General features: G+C 37.1%; 1 protein-coding gene across 2 annotated transcripts in view; it reads right to left on the bottom strand.

Annotated features, from left to right (window-relative positions):
- MYCT1 (myc target 1) overlaps nucleotides 1-16,394 on the bottom strand; it is a 30,360-nt gene extending 13,966 nt beyond the window's left edge. For both annotated transcript variants that reach the window (XM_004935636.5, XM_419680.8), the window contains exon 1: nucleotides 16,255-16,394. In XM_004935636.5, the coding sequence (XP_004935693.1) occupies nucleotides 16,255-16,311 (57 nt within the window). In that variant the 5' untranslated portion in view covers nucleotides 16,312-16,394. The remainder of the gene's footprint in view (nucleotides 1-16,254) is intronic.
- Nucleotides 16,395-16,856: the final 462 nt, after the last annotated feature.

Raw genomic sequence — 16,856 nt, 5'->3', positions numbered from 1 at the left:
AGTTAATCCTTTCTTAGATTGATTTCCATCACATCTTGCCTAGAATACTAGTTACATTATTATATTTTGAGATGGTCAAGAAATTCTCCAAACACAGGGGTCTGTGATGCTTCCCAGTATCCCTGCTTCTATTTGGGCTCCTGACTCTAGTAGAAAGGTGCTTTCTGTGAGGCTCATGTGAAGCTCTGTTAGACAAACCAGCATGTTTGACTCTGGGACTGCCATTCACTATGGCAAGGGTTTGTCCCTTTATCCCTCTAGCCATAATTTTCACCACCTTTGCAATCTAATCAGTGCTTTACAGTTAAAAGCAGATGAGGGAATTGACAAAGGTATTGAGTGTAGCTCTTCAGTCTTTCCCATGTGCAGTTCCCCTGTGCTGGAGGTACAGCACAGGCAATTATCCTTTTTGATAATACCTCCATTTTCTTTAACTTCTTTTATTCTCTTATTTGTCTACCTCTATGTTTGAATGCAGAAATAGAGGGTCTACTTAATCCTTGGGGAAACTCATCTGGGCTAACTCTGATTATTGCAGTCCCTATGTAGTAACTCATATCCTCTCATTTCAATTTATATCAACGTTTGATTCTTCTAGTTCCTATTATAGAAATATCACTAGATCTATGGGTTACTGGTACTTTTTTCTTTCTCTCCCCAGACTATCCCTGACTTCAGTGGGAACAGCAGGAGCACCCTAATAGGCCAAACTTGCTTTTTGTTGACTCCCTGAAGAGGACGAATTTTGTTGAAATGTAATTCAGTTCAAAAACTTGCACTGAATCTATGCTCATTGATTTCCTCTTTAGAACGTCCAGTGATCACAGCCCTGAGGTGCATTGGAGAAAATACTACAAAACAGAAAAAATCAAAGGCAGAGTGGGACTTGCTGCACCTGGGATTTTCAGGGAAACAGCTGGCTTGCACAGAGTTGTTTTTCTCATCCTTAATCTGGGCAGTGCCTGGGCAGATCTAGCCTTTTAGGAGAGCAAGTGCAATACTGCTAGGATGTGCCTTCTAGGGAGCTGTTACAATATCCCATGGTTTACTGAGGGTTGTGCATGCTGTTCTGTCCTCTGCTTTGAAAAGAAGAGGAAAAAGCATTTGGGGACAAGGTAGGGATGCTGACACTAACTTCCTTGGTGCTGGTTCTCTAAATATGTTTTGAACAGTATGTTTCTCAGGTTACTCACAGTGTCTTCTTTATTTGCTTATGTTACAAATGAAAAGATTGGGCATCTCATCTCAGTCAATTTTACCTCATCTGATCCTCAACAGCAGCTGAGACAAAGGATAAAAGCTTTTCAACAATGAAAACCATGAGACTTCCAAGTACAATGTCAGAAACAAAAGGAAACAAAACATAATCCAAGCCTGCTGCAAGATTAACAATTTGATACATTAGCTTCATCAACTTTCTTATCTATGGTCCTTCCACTGTATCCATGTTAAAAAGGTTGGAGTTTCAGAATCTACCTTTTTTTTTTTTTTTTTTTTTTTCCCCTGCTGTAGTTGTTGCAGACTTCATTAAGCCTTTTACAACAGGCTCTTTAGCAGAATCTGTTGTGATAGGACAAAGGGAAATGATTTAAAACTAAAAGATGGGAGATTTAGACTGGATATATGAAAAAAGTTTTTTACAATGAGAGTGGTTAGGCACTGGAACATGTCGCCCAGAGTGGTGGTGCATGCCCTCTTCCTGGAGACATTCAAGGTCAGGTTGGATGGGGCTCTGGGCAAACTGATCTAGTTGTAGGTGTCCCTGTTTATTGCAAGAGAGTAGAACCACATTACCTTTAAGTGTCCCTTCCAACTCAAATTATTCCATGATTCCATGAGCTATATATCTGAAGCATTACTATGCATCCTATCAAGTTTATAGTATCCAGCAAGTCCTTAATATATTGTACAATCCACACAGAAGATATTTGGAAATCTTATTAGTAAAGATGATAGAATGTCTGGGAAGGTGCTTTTGAAACAAGTATCCCCCATCCAATTCAGGCATCAGTAGCAGGGACAATCAATCTGCAAGTCTTCTGAGAAGAAATAAGTTGAGTATATTTGACCAGAAAATTATCAACACAGCCTGATTAATTCAGCACTGTGAAAAGTTAAGACAGACACATAATTTTCCTGCCACTATGCTCACTCTTCAGCTGGCCAAGTTCATGAAGCAGTAGTAATATCATTTAAATCATGAGAGTAGCAACTTCAGGGAGAGTTTCCCAGGGTAAGAACCAGGGCAGCAGGGGAAGAAGGGGGATAAGTACTAAATGCAAAGAGCAGAGAGATGAAAAAGCGACATTTAGTGTACATATAGCTTGAATCTGAACTGCATCATTTCCTATAATTACCAAAAATGGGCCAGTCAGTCTTTAAAGCATCTCATCCAATAGTACTATTGCCAAGTGTAAGGTGGTAGATAACATCCTTATGATGATAGCTATACATTTCATCTCTGGTAGATGACTGGTAGATCACTTATTTCTAGTAGATTACTCAAATATTGCAATCTTCTTCATGTTTTGGAGCTATTAATTTTTTTGCAGTTTCTCCATTAAAATAGAAATAATAAGGTAGTTTTAAAAGTTAAAAGTGGTAAGGTAGTTTGTGAGTCAAGAATGGCATTGCTCTGCATTAGAACTTAGCTTGTTATAAAGATGTCTTATGCATATAATGTTAGTTCATGTTCCTTTTCATTTACTTCAGTGACTAAGAGTAGTTTTCCCGTCTGTTCTTTCCACTTGCTCAGTAAGTGCATGACATGCAAACTTCATTGCATGTGGGATCCAGCAAGCTTGTTGATAGAACATATCACCTACAAGTTGCTTGATTTTAGCTGTATGAAAAATGAGATATCTCAGAACATAATATTATGTTGCATAGTGAAAAAGAGCTGTTTTTGTATTTTCCATTCAAATTTTAGAATTCTATTTTTTTTTTCATTTTAATCTTTTCCTTCTCAAATTTTTATTAACTCTTTCCTTCATGGCACGCCACATGCCAGTGACTAAAATCTTGTCCAAGTAAGTGAGCCATCCTCCCCCTATATGGACATACACTTGCATACATCCTGTCTTGTCCCAGACATGAAAGACCTTGACAAGTGGCAGAGACTTTAATCTCAAATACAAGGAAATTCAGCTCACTTTCTGCTTCACCATGAAATTTCTTTTTCCCCAAAATGAGCGCTCAGTGACAAAAGATGATACAAAAACCTGCAAACCAGAATGGGAATTCATTCCTGAATACTGCACAACTTAGTGCAGAGCACCAGCTAGTGTATTTAAGTATGAACTGCACTTATGAATGACAAATCTAATAACCTGACAAGAAAGATTCAGATACTGTTTGCCTTTTGAAATGAGGGTCATCACAGTCAACAGTGAATATTTGTAACACAGCCTGATTCATGCAGAACCAGACAGGAGCAGTCCAAACATATTAAAGTTTTAATGAACTCATAAGATCTCCCTGCAGCCCTAGTAAATATGCATACATAAGCTGGGGGAGCTGGACTGTTCGTTTCACAAATCCTAGGCAGCGAACATGAAAAGGAAGAACAACCTGGGCCCAAAGTGCTACTATTTTTCCCAGTACAAAAGATCTGAAGTAATTTTATTTCAGCTCTAGGAGCTCCAAGAGAACTTAGCTTGAGGCTGGAAGCCTGCTCCTATGATGCTGTTGTTTGAGTTCAGAAAAAAAAAAAAAAAAATTCTCTGTAGCTGATAAGTGTTGAAATTACTATCTTCCTGATCACTGCCACTAACTTTATTGGCAAACCAGCCTCTCATCGATCATTTGTAGGAAGTCCATGATTCATCAGGGTGGGTGAATTGGTTTCTTTGTGAAAGCAGTCAGTTGTGGTCTTAGTCATGGCAAATGTTAAGAAAGGTCACGTGGTATTTGTGAAAAGAGGGAAAGAGACTTTCTAAAACACAAATTGATTCAAGCACCTGTGACATCCAGGAAGCATGCAGATGAGGATGGTGAGGTCTGGTAAATAGAATCTGTGAGAAGAACCAAAAGAAAGGCAGGCCGTACAGAACACAAGTGTTAATAAGATAGTTAGACTGTCAGAAAGGTCATTCAACCCTCAAACACAGCTTGTAACAGAAGATTTATTCTACCTATGCCAGTGCTAGATTATTTTCTGTAGCCACAGAATGTAATTCTCCCACTAATGAATGAACTGTTGCTGTAAATAAAGCTTTTATGTCCACTATGAACCAGGTAAAAAGTACAGAAATAAAGAATAAAATAAAGGAAATTCAGATTAAAATTGTAAAAGGTGTTTCTATCTATGAGGACAGGTAGAAGCCAGAACAGATAGTCCATGAGTGGAGTATCCACACTCAAATATTAAAGATTAAAAAATACCAATCAAACCTTTTTTTAAAATAGTTAATCCTGTCTCAAAAAAAAAAAAAAAAAAAAAAAAAAAAAAGATAGAACAGTGAAAGCTCAAGACCCAAATAGACATCATTTTGTGCAGTTCCTAAGATGTTCTTTGATCAGGCAAGCAAAAAAGTTCCAGAATTATCTGCAAGTAAATTAAGAAATTGGCAAGGAAAAAAATGGCATTGTCTGTGTCTTTGGATGAATCCTGTGTTTGAAAAGCAGAGGGAACAGCTGTTTGCTAGCAGGTTAAATTTTCAAACAAGCCACCTACTTAGAAACAAGATTGCCCTCTGCTGGAAATTCATGTTAAGAAATCTAAATAGTATGTAAATTACTCTAATTCTAATTAAATGGAATTAAAAAAAAAAAAAAAAGAGAGAGAGAGAGAGAGAAAGAGAAAGAGCAAGAGAAAGAGAAAGAAAAAGGAAAAGAAAAAGAAAAAACTGCATAAACACCTGGATGAAGGATAACAGAGAAGCTTGTAGTACCTGAAAACTCAGACTCTGAGTTGCTCTGCCATAAGCACTTTGGAACTGGCATTTTCAGAGGTATTGAAAGTCATGTATGGTAAAGCACAACATAAATAAATATTTAGAAGGCTAGTGAAGTATAGTTTGTACTGATTTGTGTTTCTTTGCAAATATCTGTGCTGATGGTGAAATGTGATGAGGTCAGTTCCTATTTCTTGCTGTCTAATGGTGTCCAGAATGAACTTTGTCTATAAGAGTATATTTTCATTTTTGTTTGTTTGTTTGTTTTTACTATCATTCACTGGGTTAAAAATCCAGAACAGCTGAACAAAATCCTATAAACCAACGCAGATGTAATAATGTTGCTTTGATATTACTGGCAGTTTGATTTTTTTACTGGAATGATAAATAAAGAGTAATTATAATAACCAGAAGGAAACATCTAAGATAGAGATGTCACCATGTTTAATTTCATGCCTTTGGCATAACTGCACAAAACAAAGCACAGATTCCTCTGCGCAGAGATAGAAACTTTGTTACTGCATGGTTTCATTGTAATTCCTGATGCATTACAAAGACAGTAATGTAATTGTGATCTTTTTTTTGCATGTGCAGCAGAGTCCTCTGGCAAGAAATTCTTATCAACCTCAAAAAAACCAGAGCACAGGCCTAAGCTAAATGTCCTCTGCATGGATCTAAATCAAACAATAAAACACAATTTTCCACAGTGCAATATGGCTTTATTGTTATTATTTAATTGATAAGATTATTTTACAGAGCCTGAGAATAAAATCATTTCCTGTATGGACAGAGGATAAGTGAATAGAATGATGTTCTAATATCAAAGAGGATTTCTTGAAATTCTTTTTAAAAAAGAGTAAACAAACAAAAAAGCTACCTTCAGGGAAACAGAAGAAATCCAGTGTTAGAACAAAGCACAGATTTTTCAGGTTGCTGGGAAGCCTACAGGCCATGTATCGTCCTCAGTCCTACTACAGCAATCCTACTGCCTGTGGTCTGAAACTAAAAACCCAGACACAGCTTCAGGAAGCTTAAAAATTTCTCAAGAAGAGTCTCTTCTCATTCAGAACACTTTTGCCTTTGAAAAATTGCCGCAGGGTACTCTGCTGAGAGCTTTAACATGGGTTATGCCTACTCAAAGACAATTTTGAATGAAAATAGTATTTAGTGTTTTATTTATTGTCTTTCAATATTTATTTATTTATTTTGAGATAGCTAAAACTACAGAATGTTGTCCAAATTTGAAGAATAGGAAGAGGAGGAACCATTTGTGAACTTCGATGAATACTGATCAATATTCAGTAATACTAACCAGTATCTAATAAATAGGTGTTCAAGTAGCAAGAAGAGGAGCCTGTATTTAGATCACTTTTATTTATTTATTTTTAACTGCAGAGATATTTGAACTATATCTATGTAGCAGAAATGCCAGGTCACAGCCTGAAGCACTGATTGAGCACCTGGTGGGAAGGCAGGGCCAACCCAGGGGCCCAGGGCAGCTCAGGTGTATGCAATGCCCCTGAGTGACTGGAAGGGATGGAGCCAGGATTCACCCGTTCCCAGACCTCATTTAGGGGTTGGCAGTGGAGGTGAGAGTATGTCACTGGAGATCACTGCCTGCCTGTAGGCCTCTGGAAGGTAAGCAGCTTTTTTCCTTTGTTTCTGTAGTTTTGTAGTTTTGGCTGCTGTTCTTGGGCTTATCCTCACTTGCTGCAGCCTACGACTCTGCTTTCCCATTGTCATTGTTGTGTTTTCCATCACATTATAACGTTATAATCTAGTAGTGCAAACAAACTTCCTGCTACGTTCCTGCTATCTTCCTCAGACGCTGGATATCACATTAAATATGTGATTTTGAGACTACGTAAGTACTTTTACATGTGGTAGTACTGTACTTTTCAGTTATCTGTGATAGAATAATTTGAGCTTGCCTTCTCCTAGTACTTTCTGTGTGACCGTCTGTCAGTTTTGGATTTTTCTTGCACCAAATGTGAACCTGAGTATCTACTTCAGTGTGATCTGGGAGGCCTAATTAAGTGATATTGACAAAAACCTGTGCAACCACAACAAGCTTCAACAGAAGTCACATGTCTATTAGGTTGACTTGTTCTTCCATTACATGGGTTAACTGAGAGATAGCATCAATGTAATTTTTAAAGCAATGGTTTTAAAAGGAAATTATGAGAGTTGAATGGTCAAATATATCACAAGTCTGAGTTAAAAAGCTGGATTTTGAATTAAAATGTCTGAGATAGGGAATAGGGAATTTATTTTCTGGTAAAAAAGATGCTAGAGAAGTAACGCAGAGGCCTCTTCTGAGAAGAAGAAAACACCTTGGCTGTGTTCTTCAGCAAGCACGTGTCAGAGCCCAAAGTAGTTTTGGCATTGTATTGAACATGATGTCTTTTTATCCCCCAAATATTTTGCTGAATAATTCATAGATGTCATTTAGTAACAACCCTGTATATATCTGTATTATTGATGTAGCTTTGATTGAAGTGTTTTAGCAGACAATTCTGAAGTTTTTCAATAAAAACCTTGTTTTTCAATACATGAAAATCAAACTCTCCTGCGTTTCTCTTCCATCTCCTGAGGAGAAAGGGGATTTATTAATCATCTTGGAGCCAAATCCACAGCATCCCAAGAATGCAATAGATTACTTTTAAAATGTTGTTTTTTAGGAGCTGTTAGGCACATGATTTAGACTTGATTTATACAAATGTAAGAATTATACAATATGAAATTTGACTAAGTAGCCTTTATTAAGGTTGTATAGGAAATGGAGCTTCCTACTTTGAAAGTAGACAAATAAGAAGTAGTTAAAGAAATATGGTTATGAAATGAAGACAGTCCTACAAAGACAAAAAGGCTAATTCCTGACTCTTGATTGTATTTTTGTGGTCCTTTTTTATTGTGGGCATCTCATGTCATCTGCGTGCTTCAGACTGATCCTCTGCATTAGGCTGATAGCACCGCTTATAGTCATTCATATGGCTATATATAAATAAAGGTTTTCAGCTCCTGGTTGAATGAGCTACAGTGACAAAATGGAGAACTGAGTATAGATACAGAGCACTTGCCTTCAAAAATTTCCAGCCAAAGAACTGAGACAGTATCTCAGCATGCCCAGAATGTATTAACCATGAATCTGAATCCTGCTAGGCTCTAGCAGTTGAGCGTGCTGCTATGTGGAGTTTGTCTTGGGCAGGAAGCATGGCATTAAGTATCCTTTGTTGTGTCTCTGGTATGCTAACGCGTCTACTAGTCTAATGCTTGTACAAAGAAATATACTTTCCCTGAAAATGAGATTTCTGAATCCAGTGGATAACTAAAGCATTACTCTCTTGGCAGACAATTCATGTGACAAGAAGCAGCGACACATACTTAGTCAATATAGAAGGTGTACCTGTGAAAATATGTATGCACTTCGTTTTCAATTAATATTTAAATAATATCATGAAGAAACTTTGCCTCATCAATCTACTACCTTAGATTTATATCCTTTCTGTCAAAGATGGTTAGGTGCTTGATAAATCAGTGGTTGGATGGCGGGGGTTGGGACAGGGAAAGGAAAGGAGAAAAGGACCAGTAATTAGGAGGCAACAAAACACACCATGAGGACGACAGGCGCACATTTAAAAGAAAAATTCATACACAAAAAGGAATAGTCAGTGTGTAAGAATAAGGCTTGTCTCACAACACAGTTTTGTTTCTTTCATCCAGCTATGGTAATACGCTTTTCTTTGGACTTGCCAGAAGAATGGCAAGGGCAGGGGAAAAAGGGCCGTCATTAGTATCTACTTGTATCTCTTTGACAAGCCTGCATTTAAGGGAATAGACTTGCATACTAGCTTCCTGAATGCAAAAGCTGATTAATGATAAAATCCTCTTTGCTTCTATGATGGAAACACTAAGTTTCACATGCTTGTCAGATTTTTAACTTCACTGGTAGTAAAATATGTATGATTATATTAAAATTAGAATAGTCTGGACCTTGAGAAAAGCATATATGATTTATCTGATACAAATTCTTGTTTGGGGTTTATATAAAACAGTAACAGTCTATTAGTGGATAGATAATAGTACCATCAAAAGCTAGACAGAAAATAAAACACAGCATCAGGCTAAGATATAGTTCTTTTTCTTGGGGAAATCAGTGTGGGCAGAATATGTTTAGATTTAGCGTATGACCTTGACTCCCCTCCCTGGTGAAATAGAGAGGAAGTGCTGACTTCCTACAATATTTTGGAACCACCATACGAAGTGTTAGAAGGAACAGTGCAGCATGTTTGTTAGCTGCTTCATGTGCTTTTCAGCAACACTGGAAGGCAATAAATCACACAGGCACAGCAGATCCAGCAAAAAATACTGCCACATGAGGAAGAAATTCAGCTGAATATCTGGCCTTCTGATCAGTACTTCTCAAATACACGTGATTGAGAACAGAGACATGGTATACCCTGAACATGTCATGAGGAAGATGATCAACACCTTTCTTATTACATCATAAGTCATAGTTATATTTATCATGGGTGATAGTAGTATTTTGGGAGGAATTCACAGGAGAAGGTGGGGGTCCCGGGTGCTATAAAACAGATATATTGCTGTCACGTTGCCAGTGAGGGACAGATATTTAGGCATGTTAGCTTTAAGTTCTGATGCCTCACCATCATATGCTGTATTTTTTTTTTTTTTTTTTTTGTTAAACTCAAAGCCTCGTAACTGTTTCTCATAGCATCGGCACTAGTAAAATGAAAGACTTGTCCTGCCTGAGTCACTATCCTAGGCTGTTTGCTGCTGCATTATGACATCCCAAATCAGCTCAGGGCTGTAGTTGAGGAAGCAGGAAACAGGAGGCTCTTCTGATGATCCTGATCTGGTAGTTCCCTCTTCCTTCTAGAGATCTTAGAGGTTTCAGCCAGAGGAGAAGTGGTGTGTACAGGGCTTTCTTGCCCCAGTAGTTCTCTGTCTACTATGATTGTTATCAAAATTGTGTGGAATACTTTAATTACCTTCTTGCCACTAGAATATTTGAGAAGTACAAGGGGTTTTAGAAATGTGATACTTTCTACATTTCTGTCAGAGGATTTTCATATGGGTTAGCATATAACAAAATCAATCAGAAATCAAGAGATTGCTTGCTGTTTGTTCAAGAAGTTTTCTGTTGTTCCCAAAGATGTACAGCAGTTTTTCTGAGACTGCTGCGCATGGAAGGGCGCACAGCCCTGTGAGGGGTGAGGAGAAAGTCTGTCTTGATTCCTGTAGGGATAGTGCTAAATTTTATTGGTGTAAACGTTATTTCTGTTTTTTCAGGGTCTGACTGAAGTCCCACTCTGTGATGTTTGTGATGGGGGAAAAAAAAAAGCAAAACTAGCATGGAAAAAACATTACCCATTCAAGTGAAATCTTTGATTAAAAGATCTGAAAACATGACATTACTGTTAAATTTCTGGTATCTTAACATTTATTTGAGGAGGTGAAGGAGGAACTTAGGATTGTAGAACATATGTATTTACAGGAAGCATTTACAAAAATAGAATCAGCTTTCTATCTGACTGTGTCACTCTTTGTCACATTATCATCTCTGTTTTCACAGCGCTCATATGAAGCAGTACGGGGTATTTCTCTCTTGTTTTTAATAGAGACTTGAAATGTGAAGAAATGAGCATTCTTGTCTTCCAGAAATCCTACTTAAAATCTGCCTTCTAGTATAATTGTTGTCACTAACATGTTTTGGGGTTCCATCCTGCTCTAAATTCAAGTTGATCATAGAAAAATAAAGCAGTTCTAGTTTCCCTAGAGGAAAAAAATGTATTACACACCATGTTAAGATCCCTTCGCCAGAAGTTCAATCACATTTTGAAATGGATAAAAGTTTTTGGCAACTTCCTTGCAGGAGGAGAGGGGGTGACGCTATGTGTCACCCTTAGCTTCACTCAACGCAGCTACTAACCCATTGTCTAGGTATATTTGCAGATGTACTCTTCAATAAAATCAGAGAAACCTGCAGACTCATAGACTTGCCCTGTCTTTACTTTCTGTATTATAGCCTCTATCATGCAATTATAACATTCACACAAATAGAACTTTCTAGTGCAGATAATATTTTGCATGTATTTTAGAGAAGCTAGCCCGTATGATCAACATTTTCTTACCTAAAATGGTAAAGAAAAAAGGTTTTCATGGCAATTATTTTTCCCTTGGGTTTCCTATCTATTTAAACAGTGGATTCTGACAGCCTTCTGATTAAACTAGGAATTGCAACCCTCCTTCCCATTCATTATTTTCTACATTAGAATATATCTATATTGGATTCTCCAAGTTCTCATAGAACTAAAATGTACCAAAACCAATCAGTGACAGCATTTGGATTGTACTCTCTTCAAAACAAGTCTGGGCAAGAATGACAAACTACTATTTGCTACTAGAGGTCTTTAAGGGTATGTACACAGAAAGGTAGCTTTGGAGGCATAAAACTTTTGCATTTTCAAGGCTTAAGATTGAAAAAGTAAAGGAGAAAACATTGAGCAGACAATGGAAGAAGTGGTAGAAAGGTCAATGGTAGAAAGTTAGGTAGGCAACCCGGTAGGGATCTGAGCCATTTATATGATTGGAAAAGAATAAGTGGGAGAGGTGGATGGAAGTTTTGTTTACACACAGTTGGTTCTCACTGTAACGGGGATAGAAATCTGCTCAGGATTTAAGTCTTTCATCCTCACATACTGTGAGGTGAAACCCTGAGTTGCAAGTCTTAAATGCTTGCTCAGTATCCCTGATGAGCCAGACATCAATCAGACTCTGAAATTCAAGTCTTAAACAACAGAATCATTAGGAAAGTGCATGACAGGGAACTCTGGGAAGTCTGAGTGACAAGGTAATCACTGAGGATGTAGTCATTGTTTGTCAGATGAAGAGATACAGAACAAACGTGAGACCTAGCCATTTAGGTTAAATTTCCCTATGTTTGAGAGCTGTGCTATAGTTTCTGTCAGTGCTGCCCTGCAGAAGTAGTATTTCAGTTCTTAAAACAAGAGAATGGTGCAAAATCCTTAACAGCTATTATTGCTAGACTGGTAACACAATACAGCATATTAGAATATGCTGATTAACAGGTTGTGCAGAGAGGTTGTAAAGCCTTCAAGATACAACCAGAAAGGTTGTGGAAATTTTCAAAAACTGTCTGCACGTTGTCCTGGGCAACTTACTCTGGGTGGGCTTGCTTGAGCGAGGGTTGGACTACATGACCAGCAGAGGTTGCTTCTGACCCCAATGTTTCTGTGATTCTGTTTCTGTGAACTATTTACTCATATTTTCCAGCAGATCATATAGACTGACTTCTTTAAAGCAATTAAGCACGTTTTAATGAGAGGAAGATCAATGGACAGACAAAAGAGAAAGACAAGGTAAAACTTGACATTATATGTAAAATCACATTTAGCTTATAAAAGTCAAGGTATAATGCATAACGTGACAGTGCCAGACCATTCTCAGTCTTAAAATACTGAAGGCCAGTTGGGCAAACAACCTTCTTTTCCATACACCAGACAAGTAACACCCAGGATTACAATTCAGGGGGAAAAAAATCTCCTTAATTATCTTAATGGAAGTAATTTTAATGTTGCTGTATTACTTAAATAGATGAGTAAAACTAGACTGGATTATAGTCTTGGAATCCAAGTTTATACCGATTAAGATCTGCTTACATTTTTTTCTCTCTACTGTTGTCATATTGATCAAATGTACTACTTAAATTGAATTTCCTGATCTGAAAGTATTTTAGCACTTACACTGGAGGAATAGGATTGTCTCAAAGCCATTTGTTGTATTTAATAGTGTCTGCCTGAAAATACTTCTAGGAATTACAAGAAATGCACTCCTGGTTAAAACTGAAACATCTTTGCTTCTACTGTTCACTTACAAATCAAAATGAACTCAATAAAGACTATATTAAAACAATAAAAAATAAGATTAGTAGTTGATGGATGGGTACCAGATGCTGAATTTCTCACTTAGCTAATGCCACGACAAATCTCCCTTTGAGACTACCAATAAAAATCTAACGCAGATTTTCTGTTTACAGTCCCACGTGACACCAACAGTGCTGAATTGCAGCAGAGACTGCCTGTAAGTGTTTCTGTCTCTGCCAAAGTACCATGCTATGGAGTCCTACAGCAAAATAGGGCTGCAGAGGTTACACGGCTTTATAAATGCTGGCCTCTAAAAGAGAAATGCTCCTGCATTCTCACAGCCAACTTCTCTGAAAAAAACAAATATGCGTAAGAAGAGTCTGTGCAACCTCTGTAGTAGGGATCTACTAAAAAAGTGAGAATCAGAATTTGAGAGAATGCAACAAACTTGTGAGTTCCAGCATGTCCACTTCTGTGCTTGTTACACTTTACACAGACTACATTTGCTCAAAAGGTCAGGATCTCTATCACGAGAGTGATGAATTTAAACTAAAAGAGAATGTTAACATTCCTTTTTTATTTCTTTCTGCAAGAACTGAGTTTAGGCCAGCAGAATTACTGCTTTGTTTCTTCTGTTTTATATTGTTGCATAATTTTAGCATTTCAGAAATACTGCAGAATGATGACAGTGAAACATGAATAGGGAAGAATTTGGACTTGTTGCAGAATCTGCAGATGAAGATGCTAGTAATTCTCCAGCATAGTCATTGTCTCTATACTGAACCTGCAAACAAAAGCATGCTATAATTTTTTTTATATGTTTTCATTTTTTAAACTTGTTAAGGACTTGAAATGAGCTAAGACAGAAGATTTAGGCTACTTAATTTATTCATGTATCGTGACTTATACGAAATTATGTATGAATCTTGGTTTTTTTTCCTATGCAGATGCATGTGTGTGTTTCTAACAGAATTGTAGACTGGAGCTGTGGTAAAAATATTTGTGTATTCACATATAATTAGAGAAAAATCAGTTTATTCACTGATTTGAAATTCCTAGAGTCACTTCTAAGATGTTGTATGAAATTACTATTGGAAACTGGACGCCTTCAGAAAACAGGATGCCTGTATGTTTTCCAGAATAGAGAACCAGCTGTTGGACAGTAAGTGCTTTATGAATGCTGAGAAATTAACTGTAATTCTGTTCCCTATCCCTATAACATAATCCCTACAACGATTTTTACAGCATTTATTTTTTTTCCCCACAAATTCCTCTCAGCAAGCTTTTGCACACATTCTGAAGTTTACATGTTGGCAGAGTCCTTGAGAGCTACTGAGGACTCACCACACATGGAAAAGGATCTGCAACTTGGTAATGTATTCACATTCCCAGCAGAACATGGTAAGTGGCTTAGAAAAAGATGAAACAGACTGTAAAACATATCCTGAAAAAAAGCCAACAGCTTCAAATATTACATATTCATTTAATAAAATATATATTTATATCTAATTTGTGTAGTTTTATTGTTACCTCACACTTCTCCAAGGATGTCAGCAAACACTTCTATCATTTTAAGCAATGTTTTCCCACAGTGAGTTTGTGTCAGTCATTGTCTTCTGATGCTGGCTACTGTATGGAACAGTGTAGTATCCCTCCCTAGTATATTGCATATGGCATATCTAAAGGAAAGGGAGTGGAAAGCTATTAACCCTTCTAAACTCTATCAGTAAAATAAGAAAAGAAGCACCTCTGCTTCCTAAGTTGTGTGAGCTCTTCACAAAGGTTCCTCTGCTATCAGATAACAGGCAAAAGGGAGGTGATCGTGGCTGGAGAAAAGTCAGTCCCTGGCAAGCTGGGTGAGTAATTCCAGTGAGAGCCAATGCTGGTCCTTTCTGCAGTAAAACAGCTCAAGCGTGTGCTGTTCTGTGTCATCAGAAACAGCTCTTGGCATTGAAATATCAGAGTTTGGTGATGGAGAGGAGCCTTGAATGAAATAACTGAATAACAGCAGCACCAGTACAGCCCCTTGAATTACAATATGCTGTGGAATTTAAGTTCATTTCTTAAGTACCTTTTGTGTACCTTTTCTGACTCATCATGAAGATGAACACCTTGCAAAAAATCTGAGCGTTATTGTTAGTGAATTCCTAGAGTTATATATAACTTTCCTGTTTCTTGTGAATGAATAATTTGTCTCAGAGTAAATCAAGTCTGCATTAAGAACAGGCAGAATATTTACAAAAGCATTCTTAAAGTGCATATGATAGCACTTCCATTTTTGTTCTGAAAGTGATATTTTAGAATTACAAGTAATTCTGTTCTACGGAAACTTACCATCCATCGGACAGTAAAAGACTAAACATTAATAACAGTATTTCTATTTCCTCAGTTAATCTCTAAGTGCTTCACAAAGGCATCCAGTATCATTACTCCACTTTCTAGCCTAAGATACAAAAATGAAATGAGTTGCTTGTGACCTCCCAGTAGGAAAGTATATGTGTCAGCACAGGAAATATGTGGCGGGCATTCAGCAGACTCTTACTTCATATGCTAAGGAAGTGAAGGAGCTTCTCTAAAGCTTCTTATAGTTATTTTCCACTTTTTCCTGGGGTTCTTATATGTAACAAAATTCCCATTTGCTGATGCACATTATTTTTTAGCTTGACACAGTGCACAGATTCTTGAAGGGGCTACTGCTCAAGAATAATGGTAAGAGAGATAAAAATAGATCATATGATACGTTCGTACAGTTAATGCTAAATAAAGGAGTTGATAGAGCTTTCTGAATGGAAAGGTTCTCTGCAAAGTCTCTTAGGAACAATTCACTAAATCTAATTACATCTAGTGAGTTTCAGTTTAACATATATTTTTACTTCACACTGTATACATATCAGCTAACAAATCATTTCCAAGTTTGGATGAGGGAAATCGGTCATAGTGGATGATAAGAAAAATATATGTCGAGGAAAAGGTAAGGGAAATCTGATTGTGAGATACCTTAGAAAACTACCAATCATTTTACAATTTGTTAGAGTGAGAGTTTATTCCCAAAGTTGCAACGTTTCGCTTTTGCTATCTCTTTTTCATCAGTAGATGAAACAAATCATGTCTGTCATGTTGGTACATCCATTAAGCAGTTGAGAATGTCTACCTGTTCTGAAACACGCTCGAATCAATAGACACCTTTTCACTGACTTCAGTAATGGGCTTTGTCAAACAATCAATTCTGCCCTGGTGGATCCTACTGCTTTGATTAATCAAAACTCATGGTAAAACTTTGACAAAGAAGCATTTGGTAAACAGTCTTTTGCACTACAAATAATAGCAAAATCTATTCGTTAATTTTTGTTTGCAACATAAGGTTTGTATAGACATATTTTTTTTAAGGCAATTAACAACTAATCTCAGCATCTACTTCAGTAATATTCTAGAAGAAGAAACAAAATCCTTACCCCAAAACTTTGGTGGCCATGAAACTGGTGAGTAAGTACTGTTCCTATCCATAACATCCAAATCAGAGTTATTAAATAGTATGTCCACAGTGCAGCAATGGATTTCTGAACAACTGAGACTTAGTGGTAGAAATAATGATTTTGTGCTGCTAGGGAACTAGTTTTTTTTTTTTTTTTTTTTTGTCTGAAAGGAAATGGATGCATCACATTTCCTGCTTGTGGACTCAAATTAGCAAGTGCTTGCCTTATCTTGGAGCCGCACATGGTTCCTGAAACAGGGAAATATTTTCCTTCTCGTCATTTCCTCAGCCATAGTGAATTGACTTAGAACAATACCAAATCTTGTCTTTCCCTGAAACTTTTTGAACCCCAAAATATTTGGTGGCAGAAAAATGCAAATTCCTTTTTTTTTTAGCCTTATTTTCTATGTTAAGGAAACCTTTCTCAAATGTTCCAAAGCACTTATATCCAGTGGTAATTTCCTATAAGGAATAAATGTGTGAAAGAAGCTTTTAAAAAGCACCATTTCATTAGTACACTGATTTAGGGTATGAAAATTAAGTATGTCTCACTGACCCTCAGCTGTTCTGCAGAGCTTGCAA

The sequence above is a fragment of the Gallus gallus genome, chromosome 3, assembly GCF_016699485.2.
Source record: "Gallus gallus isolate bGalGal1 chromosome 3, bGalGal1.mat.broiler.GRCg7b, whole genome shotgun sequence".
Taxonomy (NCBI): domain Eukaryota; kingdom Metazoa; phylum Chordata; class Aves; order Galliformes; family Phasianidae; genus Gallus; species Gallus gallus.
The sequence above is the reverse complement of the archived record's forward strand: the minus strand, read 5'-3'. Positions and strand labels throughout refer to the sequence as shown.